The sequence below is a fragment of the Daktulosphaira vitifoliae genome, unplaced genomic scaffold (genome assembly GCF_025091365.1).
Source record: "Daktulosphaira vitifoliae isolate Bord-2020 unplaced genomic scaffold, ASM2509136v1 Scaffold_1, whole genome shotgun sequence".
In the NCBI taxonomy this organism is placed as follows: domain Eukaryota; kingdom Metazoa; phylum Arthropoda; class Insecta; order Hemiptera; family Phylloxeridae; genus Daktulosphaira; species Daktulosphaira vitifoliae.
In genome coordinates, this window is record NW_026099572.1 from 51,053,658 (window position 1) to 51,070,675 (window position 17,018).

Genomic DNA, 17,018 nt, shown 5'->3' on the forward strand with positions numbered 1-17,018 from the left:
ATTTAAAACAATTACTCAACATTCATTCTTATCAATCGGTCTAAGCCAAGTTTTAGGTTTGAACCTACAGTTTCACAAAATCTTGATTGTACCCATAACCTCTAAATGCTATCAAAGGTCAAATTGTAACTCGAGTGTATAGAATATTGAAAACCAACTAGCAGCTGAATATTGTGCACTCTTTTTCTGTTTTACGCAACCGTTTTTCTTAATTGTTAATATTTTTTGAAAGAGCTAATTTAACTTAAAATACGTTGTGAGATTGTTTGAAAACTCGTTTATTTTAGCAACTACTGTATGGTTTATTAGTTAAATATTTTGGTTTATTGTATATCATTACAATTTTTTTAGAGCGTTTTGCAGTGTAACAAATATGTCACGCAAATTTTTTGTTGGTGGTAACTGGAAAATGAATGGAACAAAAAAAGTAGCTGATGATCTACTAGGAAATTTGATGAAAGGATCACTAGATCCTAACGTTGGTAAGTCATCTATGTTTAACTTAATTTAATTATTTTAGATAACGGTATTCTTTGTTTTTAGATGTGTTAATAGGTGTTCCAGCCTTATATTTAGATTATGTTAAAGAAAAATCCTCTTGCTGCATTAAAGTTGCGGCTCAAAATTGTTACAAAGTAGAAAAGGGTGCATTTACTGGTGAAATCAGTCCTGCTATGCTTAAAGACATAGGTGTTGACTGGGTTATCTTGGGCCACTCGGAACGTCGTCAAATTTTTCAAGAAACAGACTTGGTAAAATTTAATTGATTTAGTATTATTATTAAGATTTATTTTTAGCATCTTCTCTTTTAATCTATTGTATAATTAGAACTTATTATTTAAATAATTATTAGCTATGATGTTGGTTATTGTCCCTAACCCTTAATATTCTACTTTTAGAAATTGTTGCAATTTTTTTTTTTTGCTATTAAAATATGTTCTGATTAAATATTTTCTTAAATTAATATTTTGAATGAAAAAATGTATTACATTTACTATATTTGATAGTATGTCAACATAAAATTTTCTTTTTAGTCTTTTTTTAGCTTCGATGTGAAGCTAAGAAGGTATTGGTTTTACTAAGATGTGTTTTTTTTTTGTGTCTGTTACCACTTTTTCTCAGCTCTCACCGAACCGATTTCTTTCAATGATACGTCAAAAGATCACAAATCGTATCTAGTCGAAGACATTACCCTCAAAAATTGAAAAATATTCCCTCGTTCCCCGTAAATGGGGGAAATCTCCAAAAAAATTACAAATTTAAAAATCGCTAATTTTCGAAATTTTTTTACTTAAAAGTGCCATAACTTTTTCAAAAATAAACATATCAATATAATTCTTTTTTATATAGATGCATAATATCATTACCTTTCATTTGGTATATTTTTTTCATAAATTTAACCCTTAACCTGCCCACAAGGGGGGATTTAAAATGACAACTTTTTCACAAAAAATTAATTTTTTTAACTTAAATTTTGAAAATGTTCCGGAAGGTCTGACACTTTTATATATATCTTAAATTAAAGCTAATGTAATATGCTTTATCATGAAAAAAAAAAATTTCGGACTTTATCTTATCTTCATGGTGAAAATGGCTACCGAATGCTATTTTTGTGTGAAAATTTTCGATTTTGTATTTTCCATTTTTAACTTTATTATGCTATAACTTTTTGAAAAATGTATGAATCATTACAATTTTTTTATGAGAAGTAGTATTTATATAGATCTTTCATTCGACATACTGTTTTTTTAAATCGGACCATTTCCCTAAATACAGGGGGGATTCAAAACATAAAAATGCATATAGAAAGTAGAACTTTTTCAACGTAACTTTTGAAAGTGTTCCGGAAGGTCTGACACTTTTATATATATCTTAAATTAAAGCTAATGTAATATACTTTATAATGGTAAAAAAAAATTTCGGACTTTATTTTATCTTCACGGTGAAAATGGCTACCAAATGCTATTATTGTGTGAAAATTCTCGATTTTATTTTTTACATTTTTAACTTTATAATGCTATGACATATTGAAAAGTGTATGGATCAACATTATTTTTTTATGAGAAATAATATTTTTTAATAATCCCTTTTTCATTCGATATACTTTATCTTAATTAGGATATTAATAATGAACTAGCAGATCATGTAGCTTTTGGAATAATCCACCAATTTTTTAAAATTTAACACTATCTAAAGATTTGCATTGAAGCGTTTTTTTTTTTATAGTGATTTTAATCACTGTCAGATATCATTATACTTGATCGATTTATGCCACGTCACCACTGTGCCGTGACCCCCCTGTGCTGGGTTTTTTTTTTTTTTATAATTTGTATTCTATTTTGTAATCATATTTTGTAAATAACTTATTTAGTAAAAATATAATAATAATACTGATAGCATTTTTTCTTATAATTATATACTTTTTTCAATTTAATAATCATATAATATTTTTTTAGTTAATCCTTTATACCTTATATGAATGTCAACTTTATTTTTTCAAATGAGAACATACATATTTAACTAGCTCGTTTTATAGGTAAATTGTCTAATTAAGAAAATGATATTAACTTTTAGACCTAATTTTCAGAAGTTATTAACAATTTAAAGTAATGGCTAGAAGTAAGATGTGAATACTGGATATATAATTTTTAAAATACTGATTTAAAAATTTTGATTAACTTGTCATTTCTTAATTTTATAATTTTCTATTACTTAAGCTAGTTAAATATATTATCACTATTATATTAAAAAAATACAGTATATATCTTTATAAGATATAAGAGATGAATTTGAAAATATTTTATAATTAATAAATTGAAAGTGTATAATTAAAATAAAAAAAAACTATCAGTATTATTATTATTATTATTTTTATTAATTAATCATTTTCAGCTGATTGCTGAAAAAGTTAATCATGCTCTTCAATCTGGATTATCTGTTGTTGCATGTATTGGAGAAACTTTAGATGAAAGAGAAGCAGGTCAAACTGAGAGTGTAGTAGCTAAGCAAATTAAAGCTATTCATGAAAAAATTTGTAATTGGGATAATGTTGTAATAGCTTATGAACCAGTTTGGGCAATAGGAACTGGAAAAACGGCTAGTCCTCAACAGGTATATCATTTAATATAATTATATAATTAAAGAAAAATATAATTTTTTTGCTAGGCTCAAGAAGTACACAAAATCTTACGCAAATGGTTAGCTGATGAAGTAAGTGAAGCAGTATCTCAAAAAACTCGTATTATTTATGGAGGATCAGTTACAGCAGCTAATTGTAAAGATTTAGCTAAGGAATGTGATATTGATGGATTTTTAGTTGGAGGTGCATCTCTAAAACCTGAATTTGTTGATATAATTAATGCTAAGCAATAACTTATTTAGTCAATAATAAGATAATTTATCCATACATTTATATTGCATGTTAAATAATTTGCTGTATTTTTTTTTTCTTGTTTTATTTTTTGAGAAATAAGTTTCAACAAAAACTGTAAACTATGTTTTGTTAACTACGTTTACCTAGTTTGTTATTAAATTATTTGTATTTTGTAGAGTTCAATAATTTATTTCAAAAAATATATGCATATATTAATTTAGTAATGATTTTAGAACACTTGATCCAGTTCCACCTCTATCCATAAACGTGTATAAGTTTTAACACAATTATTTGGTTTAAAATTTGAAACATTTTTAATTCTTAAGTATTAAATGCTTAATTTAAAACTCTTAAAATCGGTATAGAATTTTATGAAAAATTTATTATTATTTTAATATTGTAATAATAAAAAAGTATTAAGTGGCATTATATTTGTATAATTACATTCGTGCAAGTTGGTTCATAAATTTCAATGTGTCAAATGAGCAAACTTGGCTCAGCTAAATTTTTTACAGACTTCATCACTTTAGTTTTATGAACAAATATTTGATGTTTAAATAAAATGATATAATATAATAAAAAAAATATAAATATAATATAGAAAATGATGTTTTGTATTTTATTTTAATTGTTGAGTAAAAATTTTTTTGAGAGGTAAAATAAAATGTATTCTGCATTTGCGCCTTCATTACACGAGTCGAATTTAAATATTAGGTTATTGGTTATAAAATATTAGTAACCATATGTAACCGTAAAATTACAGTTTAAAATTTATTAATACTAATAAGATGAGTAAAAGTTAAAAATTATCAAAGTACATATTATTTTTACCTTTTTCATATAAATGGTGAAAGAAATATTGGCTAATTTATTTTTACTTTTGTAAAGTTAAGATTAAAGTAATATTGGAAAATAGAAGTTTAAAATAATCTAAAAAAGAGTGCTTAAGTCAATATGCTGATTAAATTTTTCTAGTTTTTATGGTTAGTATATGAATGTTAGTTTTTCTAAGTTTAAGATATTTAAATGTTTTAACTTCGATGCGAAGCTGAGAAGGTTTTTTTTACTACGATGTAATTTTTTTTTTGTCTCTTACCACTTTTTCTCAGCTCCATCGAACCGTTATCAGATCTAATTCAACAATAAATACATTAAAAATACTAGAAATGAATCATTTTAATTGTTTGTATGGATAAAGCTATTTAAGGTAAATTTTTTATTTAATTAAGGAATTTTTTTTTAATTTTTGAGGGTAATATCTTCAACTAAATACGAATTGTAATCATTTGACATATCGTTGAAAAAATTAGGTTAATTTAGGGTTGGAAAAATAAATCGCAGCCACAAAAAGAAACACATAGTAAAATAATATTAACATGAATAAGAAATTTTTTCTTATGAGGGGAGCATACAGTGATAGGATCCTTGATATTTATTGAAGTTAATAAATCTAAATGAGATAAAAATTAAGTGATTTAAAAATTTTTTTAACTTAAAAAAAATGCAAAATTTTAAAATTAATAAAATTAGGAATTTAAACTAATTAAATTTTAAAGTTATTTTTTGGACTTTAAAAAAGCAAAAAACTTTTTTATTCTATTTTTCTAATTATAATAATATGGATTATAATTAGCAGTTACTATAAGATCTAACTTTTTTTTACTAAAGAAAAATAACTAGCATGATTTTCAAAATTATTTTATTGATAATATAGGCATCAGAAATAAACATTACATATAATTACATTCTATAACTTTAGTTTTATGTATAACCAGAAGTAGGCCATAATGATTTAATCTCTCCAATTTGATTTCGAATAATCAAAAGTAATATTTTAATTTAACAAATCATCAATTCAGTTTAAGGTTTTGTTTTATATTTAAATGAAGTACAAAATTATTATTGTCAACTTGTCATATTTTTAGTAATATGTATACATTTTTTAAGGGGTAGCAAAAGCTATTAAAATTTTCAATGTGGAATAAATAGAGCCTATTTCTGTAAATTATTAAAAAAACGGTTACATTAATAAAAACAGTAAATTTTGTTATTCAAAGAATTAATAATTTTCTGAAGTCGTAGATCTAGATTCTTGAACGACGTAAACTTGTGAACCTGGGTGGGAGGTAGTGGTCACAAAGCTCCTGTGTTTGGCTCTAATCAAAGACAAATTACTTTCAGCTGTGTCAGCTCTATCTTCTGCTGCTTCCAATTCTCTTTGGAATCTCCTTACTCTTGTTACACTCTGGGTACTCATACCTTCCTATTAAACACCATAAGCAATTTTCGTATTAGACAATTACTTTTTTTTAATTTCAACACTTATATAAACATCATAAATATCAACTAACTTGTTCTTGTAATTGTCTCTTATAAATATTCACTTTTTGGTTAAGTTTATCTACTTGTTCTTGTAATAATTGTACGTTCTTATGGTCTTCTTCGCTTTGGATGACGAGTTCTTTCAATGAGCGTTCCTTTTTGCGTAAGATTTTAACGCTTTCTGCGTGACGACGTTTTTCTTCGTCAACTTCCAATTCCAAATCGCGGATCTATAATACATTTGTAAAAAAATCGTTTTTCATGATATAAATATTATGATTCAAAATGATAATTGTTACTAAATAAAAATAATAAAATTTAATATTCAATGTTAGATTTCAGCATTACATATTCACTTACCCTAGCTTCTAGCTTGCTGATAATGCGTTTTCCACCAACGATAGCGTTGGCTTCTACTTCTTCTAGACGAACAGAAAGATTTTTAACTTCGATCTCAAGTGATTTCTTAATTGTTTCGATCTTGATAACTCTTTCTTGTTCTTCATGCAAAACTTCAACGGTGTGTTTCAATTCGATTTGTACACGTTGGTAACGTTCATCGGCAATCTAAATAAAGATTTTACATTTATTAAGTGTTTTTTTAGTATCAAGTTATTACGAAAATCATTAGTATATAAAATTATTATTATAAGCAAAATGTATTTAAAAAAACCAAATTAAAAAGAAAAAGTGAATTGTAAAAATTGTATAAAATCGTCAAATTAACAGAGACGTACTTAGAGTTTGGTATTCTCGCTTCCCCTAAATACGCCCAATTTAAAATTAAATTTTTTACATCTCTGTAAAAATGGATAACGTTTATCTCAAATCAATAAAAGTAATACATTTAAATTATTAAGTTACGATAATATGTAACAGTAATTTTTTCTCTTAAAGCATTGATTAAGATAATACATATCTTATTTATGAATTTTCAATAATAAGTATATTATGTATTAGGTATAATTACTCTAAGTTCTTTGGAAGCTTCTTCAAAGTCGTTGGCCAATTGGTGCAATTCTTGTTCAATCTTTGCTCTGGATGCTGACAAGTTAACATTGATAGTGGTCAATTCATTTACGCGGCTCTGTGATTCTTCAAACATTTGTTCAACAGCGCGTTTGTTACGCAATGCCTTTAAAAATAATAATACACATAATCCTTTTTTTTTTTTATCTTATCACTAAAATATTCCTAATTTTTATTAAGCTTTCGAAAAACTATTATTTGAATTACGATGATAAAAAATACTTACAGCGTCATAGTTTCCACGAAGTTCTTCCAATTCTCCTGTCATAGATTGTAATTTACGCTGAGCAATAGCTAACTGATCTAAGGTGACAGCTAATTGTCTTTGACCTTCATCGTAATGAGCTTGCAATTCCTGTTAATATTTAAATAAATAATACAATGTGTTAATTATTGATGTTGTAGAAAGCGGAATTAAATACATTTATACATTTTGTAAAGTTTTTCCGAACACACTATCAGCTAGTACAAATCTTTATTAGATAACTTGAAAACTTAGTAATTTATTTGACCGATATTATAATTTCGAGAAGGGTTAGGTGGTTAAACCTTCCTATAACGATAGTATTTCTACACTACTGTATAAGTCTATGATAAAGTTGCACAAACTTAGGAAGCTTCCAGTATTTTAAACAAAATGTATAAACAAATAATTCCAGTTATAACATAATGTTTTTATGGAAAGCAAAGCAAAAATATAATATAATGTATTATGATTTAATATAACACAATTTTTGATTCTATGGAAAAATATTTTAAGAAACAAACATAAATTTCGTACTAATTTTACTATTAGTCTGAAAATAATAAAATTAAATAATTTTCTTAAATATGAGATTATATTACCGTTAAGTGTAAGGATTGCTTTTTAATTGTTTTTTGTAATTCAATATTATTCTTGTTAGCAACATCCAAAGACATTTCCAATTCGGTAATCTGGATTTGCATCTTCTTTTTGATTCTGGTTACCTCTGTTTTCAACTTAGTTTCTGCTTCCACTACGCGTGCATTTAGCTGTTCAATTTCAATGCTGGTTTGCTTGCTAAAATAATTTTTATTATATTTATTTATTTATAACTAATCAATATGAATGATAACCAAATATTTTTTGTGGTAAATTAACAAAAAAAAATAATAAGTCTTGTGATACCTTCTATCATGAAAATAATTAGAACTTTTGGCTTCAAACTTTCGGAGCTCACTAGATATCTCGTTTAAAGGTTTAAGAATATTTTTTTCGTCTAGTTCATTATACGTGTGAGTTAAATCAAATACTGTTTTCTTCTTCAATTTTATTTTACGATTTTCTTGTGTTGATAATTGGGTAGTAATTGTTTTACCTTCAGCAATATGTTTATAAGCTGATTTCAACAAATTAGCTTCAATGCTTTTTGCGGATCTACCCCGAAAGTTTGTGGCCATTGTTCAGTTTGAGCAGAATACAGAACTAACGATCATACAATATATTACATTCACTTATGACTGACAGATTAAAATTGATTTATTTTTATAAATGGTGAACGGTATTGAACGAGTAGTATATTTATAAAACAAATCGAAGGTTTTTAATTTGAACCAATGTCAATTTATCTTAATATTTTGATAATATATTTTATATCTATACAGAAATGTTTTGAAAATAATTAAATTTATATTTAATTGTGTAATATAATTAAGAATTACTCTGTTGTAAATTTTTTATTTAAATGATTAGCTTTAAAAAAATATCATAAGAGAAATACGTTGAAGAGTAATTTATGTCAAAAATCATGAATAGGAAAATTATTTTAAGAATTTTATATATGCGAATGAAAAAACTAAAATAAATCTATTATTTAAATAGAACTCATGTTATAATAAGAAATTTTAATTAAATTCAAACATTTAATACGTGTATTAAAGCTATGATTTTCATTTGAAAAATTTATATTACTATCATTATTGTTTTACTTTGAATAAATTAATTTTTAAAATTATGATAATTTTAATAGAATTAGACGCAATATATATACTTAAAACGTTTTCAATTTTTTTAAAAATATGCATATTTTTCTTTGTTGGCATGTTTTTTAATGTCAAATTTAATTTTTAATTACCCAAATAGTAAAATTAATGTAAGATTTTTTATCAATAGTTAAGCATTAATTGTATATTAACATCCGTTCACTTTATTTTATTGTTTGGCAGTTAATTTCTAGGCCAATGTCAAAGGAAGGCAACTTTAATTATTAAGTGCCATATTGTATGAGAAATATTAACAATTTAACAAAAAAAATTGTAAATATATTTTAATGACTAACATAGAAAAGCTTCATATTTCATTAGGGAATGCATAGTTACACTTCATAAAGCTATCTTTAGTATTTAGTTTCTTAGTTTAAAAGACATTGAATATTTGTACAATTTTTTAAACAATAAAAATTTTGGAATTTTTTTAAATTAATTGTTTTAGATAATAAGATTTAAAAGAATATTAAACAGAAATTGTTTTATATGAAAATTTAATAAGTATAATAAAGCCAATAAAATTTTGATATCTCATCACTTTTGGAATTGAGACGAAAAACTTTTTATGAGATAGTTATAACTAATAATATCTTCGAATAAAAAAGTTTTTATTTATTCTTGATTTTTGTTTATTTATTTTCTTTAGCAACTCTTCAATGACTTACTTTGAGATTAACAGTTAAGATATAACTATAATTCTCTTATATTATTTTTTTAAATATCGAATAATTGGGAATGAATATTGTCTACTTAGAAATATTTGAAAAATAAATAATTATTTATCCAACTTAATTTTAGTAAACACGATAAACTATTTACCGTATGGCCTCAATTTCTTCATCTTTTTCTGCCAAACGTTTTTCAGCTTCATGTCTAAATTGAGTAAGTTCAGCTGACAAACGGAAAGCTCTTGCTTCTTCAGCTTTTCTTCCCTAAATATTTGAACAAAATAGAAATATATTGATAACTATTAAAAAATTTTTTCATTAAATTGTTGATATATTTTTTTTGCATCAAACATATTTCGTTGTTTAAATAATAATTGGTTAACAGTTACGTAAGTGATATGCTAAACTCAACTATTTTAAATTCAAATCAATCTAATATAAATTTAATTATAAAAATTACATAGTTCAGTTCAAAAATGTTTCAATTCAAGTTTGAAATTTAATTAGATGTCACTATGTGATGCGATAAATCATTTTAATAACCTATAAATTATCATTTTAGAGTTTAAGTGTTACTATTATCTATTGTAATGTTTTTTTGCTCTATATTAGTTTTAATTAGTATTAATTTTAGTTATATTAGTTTTAATATTAAAGTATTTAAGTTATTAACATACAGCTTCAGCTTCTTTGTATGCAGCGCTAAGTTCATCACGCTCGTTCTCCAATCTTCTGAGTTCCAATTCCAATTCATGCAATCTTCTGTTGTACTCAGCAATTGTATTCTTTGCATCATGTAAGTCATCTTTATTAAAAAAAAAAAAGCTATGTCATTTTATCTAGAAAACTAATATTTATTACATATAAATTTACCAGCCAATTTCTTGTTTTCACGAGTTAACTGATCTTTTTGTTCTCTAGTTTTGTCTAATTCATGAGTCAATCTTTGGATTTCATTTTGTTTATTTCTTAGATCTCGTTGTGCTTGTTCGAATAGAGCTGAAACCTCATCAAGTCGGCTCTTCAAGTCAATATTCACTTTTTCTAAGTGCTCAACACGTTTTTGTAGATCTCGAGCTGTATTATTGGCCTAATAAAGTTTAAAACAATAATAACAATTTTAATTATTAAAAATATTTTTGTTTATATATATATATATATATATATATATATTTCAGTTCTATTCGTGGATACCTTTTCTAAATCAATAATTAAGACTTCAACTTCACTTTGCAGTCTAGATTTTTGTTTTTCCAAGTTGTTGACCTTAACTAATAAGGTTTCGATATGTTCTTCCTGTTCTTGAATACGAGCAGAGTATTTACGCCTGTTTACATTTTCATAATTTTAATTTAAGTATAATAAGTTTTTATTGTACTTAGGTATTTAAAAATTACCTAAGTTCTTCTACTTCTTCTGCTCTAGCAGCAGATTCGGAGTCGTATTTTGATTTCCAGGCTTGAGCATCACCATTGGCTTTAATCAATTGTCTTTCAAGATCTAAGCGAGCCTCAGATTCTTCCTCTAATTGAACTCTAGTTGATTCTAGTTCGACTTCTACTGAGTGTAAGTTAGCTTCCAAAAGTGAACGTCTCTGTAAATTAATTTAGTTTTTTAATATAATCTTATAGTAAAGTATAAAATTAAATTAAAGTAACGGGAATGATGTGATCAAGTCGGTAACGCGGCAATGTCTGATGCATACTATCTGGGGTACAAGATTCGATTATAGGTAGTTCCCATAAACTACTCATGCTATGTCCCAGAATAACAGCAGTTCTTAAACCTCTCCTCTCCTTTGGAGGAGGCTACAATAGTCTTTATTGGATCGTAGAAAAAATATAATATTTTATTATAATATATGTTAAATTACAATTTTTTAAACTGAATAAATGTAGATAATATATAATTTATGCCTACTTACTCTTTCATCGTCTTCTAATCTCCTGCGAGCATCTTCCAATTGACCAGCAATCTGAGACTTCAGGTAGGTTGTATTTTCAATTGAAACTTTTAAATCTTGAACTTCTTTGACCAATTCAATGTTTTCCTATGAAATTTCATAGATATAATGTAATTAAAAATTATCATAAATATAATAACTGTTTGAATATAATTAAGTAATTCATTATAATCCAATCATAATAAAAATTCATTATATTAACCTGTGATAAACGAGTCTTAATTGATGTAATATCAGTGACAGTTCTTGTAATTTCTTCAATACGAATATTAAGCTCGTGAATAGTAACTTCTAATTTTTCGATAGTTTTGACGTGTATTAACTAAAATTGAGAATGTATATTTAAAAATTTATTTTTAATCATTGTATATAAATCTATACTTTGTCTTTGTTGGCATTTTCAATTTGAGACAGCAGTTCATAAACTTCTTGTTGGAATTTGGCTTTTTCCTTTTCAACTCTGAAAATAACAAAAATAAAATTTTCTGATCTTTAAACTATTTAATATTATAAATAAAAAAGGTATTATACCTAGCTTTTGATTTGGCCAGTTGATCAAGTTGTTCTTGGAAATCGGCAACAACTTCTTGGTGCTTCTTACGTAAAAGATGTGCAGTTTCCTCAGATTCAATGTTAACATCTTCCAATAATTTACGAAGTTTGTGCAACTCGGTATCGCGTTTTTTGTTAATTTCAAACTAGATAAAATAAGTGTAAATTTTCAAAAAGAGAAATATTTATGATTATTTACTTGACTTTCAGCTCCACCCTCGGCTTCTTCCAAACGTTCTGAGAGTGAAATTAATTGCACACTGAGATCAGATTTTTCTCTTTCAATCTATAGACAAGTATATATATATATTAATAATTGTTCTAATAAAACATTAATTTGTAGAAAAATATATGGAGATTTAATTAGGATATGTAATTTTATGTTATGTAACTACATTGATTTGTTTAGAAGACCAAAAAGTATTATAAGAAAAATTAATTCTCTATCAGGTACTCGCTAACGCTCAAAAATAAACGTTTGTGTTAGGTTAGGTGAGTTAAAAGTGTCGATTGACACGTGTCGTTGAAATCAGGCTAAATTCCATTCGTAAAAATATAACTAGTTCGTCCGCTTAATGGCCGTTCACACTTCATTCGTCCGCAATAGCATCACTTTTCATACTATTTTTAGAGTATCTCTCACAAAGCTTAGTGCCAAATAAATTTCAATATTCACCCAAAATAAAAGAAAATTTATTGTTTTAACGAAAATGATGGGATTGAAAATGCTATAATTAAAAGAAAATTTATAGATTATTGTGAGCTATACAATTTTATTGATTAAATAGTTAAATTCATAAATTCATAAAATCATACTTTTATTTAAAATCATTAAATCAAAAAATAATTGAATAATGTTAAGGTTATAAAAATATATGTATTTTTAAGTACTTTATTATTATTAGCTAAATGAAATGATTAGGTAATTTGTATTTCATTCATTGATACATAAACGTAAACATAAATAAAATGAAATCAGAAGTTCAATGTTGACGTTTCATAGAGCGTTTCTAAATGGTTGCATTTGTTTGCTAGTTTCCAGTTTATAGGGCATTATTTATAGAGATGACCTATTTCTTATGATAATGAGAAAAAAATGAACTGGAGATTTAATTTTACTAGAATATCAATAAAAAATATTACATAAACGTAATACGCTACATTAATTGACTATTAATCATTATCTCCATTATCATATTAACAAATCAAATTAAGTACAATCAAAAATTGATTTACGTTTAATTTTTTTGCAATTTATTTTAGAAATATAAGAGCTCCTCAGTAAATTAAAAATGTGAATTATTAAACATTAATTTTTATTCTATTAGTTAGTTATTATTGTTTTAAAATAATAATTTATTTGATTCTTTCTGAATGAACAATAAAAGTTCTTAGCTTTTAATTGAAATTTCATATAATTTTTTTTAAATCGCAGTTGATAGGTAGATCAAAAGACAATGCTACCAAGGCTGCTGTTAAGAGCGAAAAATATTTTTTAAATACTTTTTTTAATGTTTTGAAGCAAAAAGCAATTTTTGCACCTTTTAGGCCTTTGGTCTCTCAGTAAGTGCCTGGTAATTGGTATCTTAAATTGATACGTTCCTAGAAAGTTTTTTATTCTTCAAAATTTCTTTTATAGTTTTTTGTTATTCCATAATCTTATGAATATTTAAAACAGGAGGCACAATTTGAAGAAAATGTTTGGAAGGTCTAACATAATTTTCCCCCTCAATATATCTACATAAATATACATGTAAGTATTATAATTTTTATAGGGCAGAATTGAAGGAGGTTTTGCCCCTAAACCTTTCAGATTGCACCTATGTTTACTTCAAACCAGAAATTTTATTTATTTTTCTATGTTTTTTTATAAAAAATGAAACTTCAAAAAAATTATTTTACTTATTTTTGATAGCTTATTTATTCACCGTGATATTTAATCTATCTCTCTTATATTACTTTAAAAAAGCTATTTGATTAAAAATCAAAAATAGGATTATAAGAATAATTCTTAAAATTTCAGCATAACAATTATTGTTAAGCTAAAACTAGTACAGCGGAGCATGTGACTAAACATGAAAACTAAGTCCAAATAAGTGTATAGAGTAATATTTTATAGACATATCCATTTAAAGTTTGTAATAAAATCGCTATTGCCAGAATTCAACAATCTGTTAATATTTCTTTGCATTTTTATATTTTGATCATTTGCCATGCCAAACAGCGGGAAAATAGATTCGAACTGTCTCATAATTCTGGCAACTGTAAAGAAAAAACTTCCTCACCCTTTCCCCATTGACTATAGTAATTAAGCTGTCGTGTAGTTATTTATAACACTATGTTGACTTATTTAAAGGAACGTATGTATTTTTCACTTCGCACCGCGCATATTTTTGGTATCCGATTACTACTGGAAATCAGCAAAAACAATAGTGTATTACTTATCAAATTATATGACAAATATTTTACTCCTAAACATAAAATCCTTATTATCCATTTGTCAAATGATGGGGGTCTATATCATTTAATAATTATTATCATAAAAATGTATTCGTTTTTAGTAGATTTTCATAATATTTTTAAAATAAAATTCTACTGTATGCGTTAATCGTTCATCTATTTTATCAAAAATAATATATGTATAGATATTGTTTAGCATTTTTCATTAATGACCCAACTTCATTGAGATTTCGTAGACTAAATATTTTCATTTGATTAAACATTATTGTTTCATATTTTTCAAAATTAGTAATTGATATTTCAATTTCAACTGTAAAATTTATTTAAAGAATACATCACAATAAAATATCAAATAATTCTTCTATTCTTATATATTTGGGGGAAAATGTCGTATGTAATATTGTTAAAAGCAAAATCTCTCATATTTGCTATAATCAAAATTAACTTTGAAAATAAGGTTTTAAGAACAAACAACGTGAGTTGTATTTAGTTTTTAATGATTTAATTGTGTCTATCTTTAATTTTTATTTTTTTTCCGTGAAAAGGGATTAGTTTTAATTGTGTACTTGGTTATTTTTAATGTTTCAAATAATTATTATTATAATTGTGTACTTACACGTTGTCGGAGTTCACGTTCTGATTCCAAATCTTCTTGGAGAAGTCTGATCTTATCCTAAATAGGAAAATAATGTAGGGTTTGGTTAATCAAGTCAAAAACTATTAAAATTATTAAATAATTTTGTAAAAAAAAAATGGATCAAGAGGAACGTTTATTTATGCGGCTTCACACCGTGCTTTCTTCAGTTTGTCAAGAAGAAGAAGAATTGTCAAGAATACCTTTTTTAATCATAGTAAATTGTAATAGAACAGTTTTTACAACAAGGCATTTCAAGTCTATTTATTCAACGTCTAAAACATTCCTTCTTCTACTGGCAACTGAATATAGTTACTACCTGTAAAAGGTGACGAGTTCTATTTTTATAGGTATTTACCAGTAATGCTCAATGGTTATGTGTGTGTAGAAAATGACTGTGATTGTATAATGATAGTATAAGGTAGGGTTTTACAGTATAGGGATTTTAGATTATTTGACTTACTTCAAGTCGAGTTAAAGCGCTTAGGTCATGGCTGAAGTCAACGTTTATATCAGCGTTTCCACCTCCGCTCGATCGATAACTGTAAGATTTTGTCGTCTTGGATAAAGACATTTTGCACTAAGTAGAAACGGACTACTAAACGACTATTTTATTTCAGAACCACTAGAACTTTAATTCGCACTCCGGAATAAAATCTATTTTTAGTACACCCAAGCGCTTTGATCGGACCGAGTTGAACTGCCGTACTTAACTGAAGGATTTGTGCCCGGTTAATGCTAGCCCCCGTTTTCACGCCCACTCACTCACGCCCCCACCACATAAATAAATTTTGTTTACTTTGAGGGCTGGAGAGTAACGAACTTGAACATTTGAGGTCGGCTCTTAGTGTCCTTGAAAGGAGTACTTGCATTTTTAAAGATCCATTAGTAATGGATCATTAAAATTGTCGAAAATAATTTTGAAAATTTTATCAAATTATAATTAAATATAATATTTACTTTTATTTTTGACAATAACGGATTTTTTTCTTAATTGCAATTGGTAGTTAAAAATATACTATGACGTCAGATTTAAAAAAGCTGTACGTGAGTAATGCAATTTTAAATAGTAAACACTGCAAGAGAAAACGAGATAAGATTTTATTAATATTTTTCATTTATATTTAAACACTTTTTTAAAGTGTTTGTTATTGCATATTAAAAGCTTATGTATACTTGTGTTCTGAATTATTAAGAGCCTTATGCGGAATTACAATTGAATTTTTGTAGATACTTTACTCTTATGTTTTTATATATCATACAGGTTTACTTAAGTAGTTAGTGGTTATAACTTCAATGGCCGACCCCAAGTAGTTGGGATTAAGACAAGGAAGAAGGAGAAGAATCATAATTTGAATAACTTAAATATTCAATACATTTTAGAGAGAGTATACTTTTAAGGAAATATTTTAAGAAATTTTGCCTGGATAACATTTTTTTTTGCTTATTTAGAAATTGGTACTTAAAAATTAATTAATGACCAGAAATAAAAAATGTCTCAAAGATTGTTACCCCAAAAATCAGTTTATAATATAAAGTACTAGGCAGCATTTATAACGCCGACTTAATTAAAATATTCTCTAGGACCCTTAGTTTCTCATAAGTTGGCCTATGTATAGGTGATGTTCTATAATTTCCTTGGTTCTCGGAAAAAGTTATCTTACAATTGTTAGTAAAAAATTAGAAAAATAAGTTTATAACATGCATGATTCTCATGAACATATTTTATCAATTCTCATATGATTCATAAACTATACTTATGCAGGAACGGACTAGCCCACTTTGCTAGAGCCCTATAAATTGTTGATCATTACAACCGATATTTTTGGTAGATATTTAATTTAAACCAAAAATTAATTAAGTTTAAAGAAATTTCAATATATACTCACTTAAATTAAAAAAAGAAAATTTTCATATTAAATGTGATTTCTATATACTTTTTTAAATAATTTTTGAGCGTTTTATGACCTATATTTTTAGACGTATCATTCACCTATTAATATAGTTATA

The 17,018-nt window shown here is 25.8% G+C and overlaps 2 protein-coding genes across 4 annotated transcripts; one reads left to right on the forward strand and one right to left on the reverse strand.

Annotated features, from left to right (window-relative positions):
* The first annotated feature begins 148 nt into the window (after positions 1 to 148).
* On the forward strand, positions 149 to 3,593 carry LOC126897066 (triosephosphate isomerase). Its single transcript, XM_050670457.1, has 5 exons — positions 149 to 295; positions 352 to 482; positions 544 to 752; positions 2,893 to 3,111; positions 3,166 to 3,593. The coding sequence occupies exons 2-5, from the start codon at positions 374 to 376 to the stop codon at positions 3,370 to 3,372; spliced, it is 744 nt and encodes a 247-aa protein (XP_050526414.1). The 5' UTR covers positions 149 to 295; positions 352 to 373; the 3' UTR covers positions 3,373 to 3,593.
* A 1,462-nt stretch (positions 3,594 to 5,055) lies between these two features.
* On the reverse strand, positions 5,056 to 15,734 carry LOC126897044 (paramyosin, long form). 3 transcript variants are annotated; one of them, XM_050670410.1, is made up of 18 exons: positions 15,472 to 15,734; positions 14,991 to 15,047; positions 12,114 to 12,200; positions 11,894 to 12,060; positions 11,744 to 11,822; positions 11,565 to 11,684; positions 11,324 to 11,449; positions 10,797 to 10,993; positions 10,594 to 10,726; positions 10,273 to 10,489; positions 10,077 to 10,204; positions 9,551 to 9,663; positions 7,571 to 7,766; positions 6,951 to 7,079; positions 6,666 to 6,830; positions 6,056 to 6,262; positions 5,779 to 5,925; positions 5,056 to 5,636 (listed from the first exon to the last, which is right to left on the reverse strand). In XM_050670410.1, exons 1-18 carry the CDS (start codon positions 15,580 to 15,582, stop codon positions 5,433 to 5,435), a joined length of 2,583 nt encoding a protein of 860 aa, XP_050526367.1. In that variant the 5' UTR covers positions 15,583 to 15,734; the 3' UTR covers positions 5,056 to 5,432. The 3 variants fall into 3 exon arrangements, with proteins under 3 accessions (XP_050526367.1, XP_050526366.1, XP_050526368.1); XM_050670409.1 differs by having other exon boundaries at positions 5,725 to 5,925; XM_050670411.1 differs by lacking the exon at positions 14,991 to 15,047 and having other exon boundaries at positions 5,725 to 5,925.
* Positions 15,735 to 17,018: the final 1,284 nt, after the last annotated feature.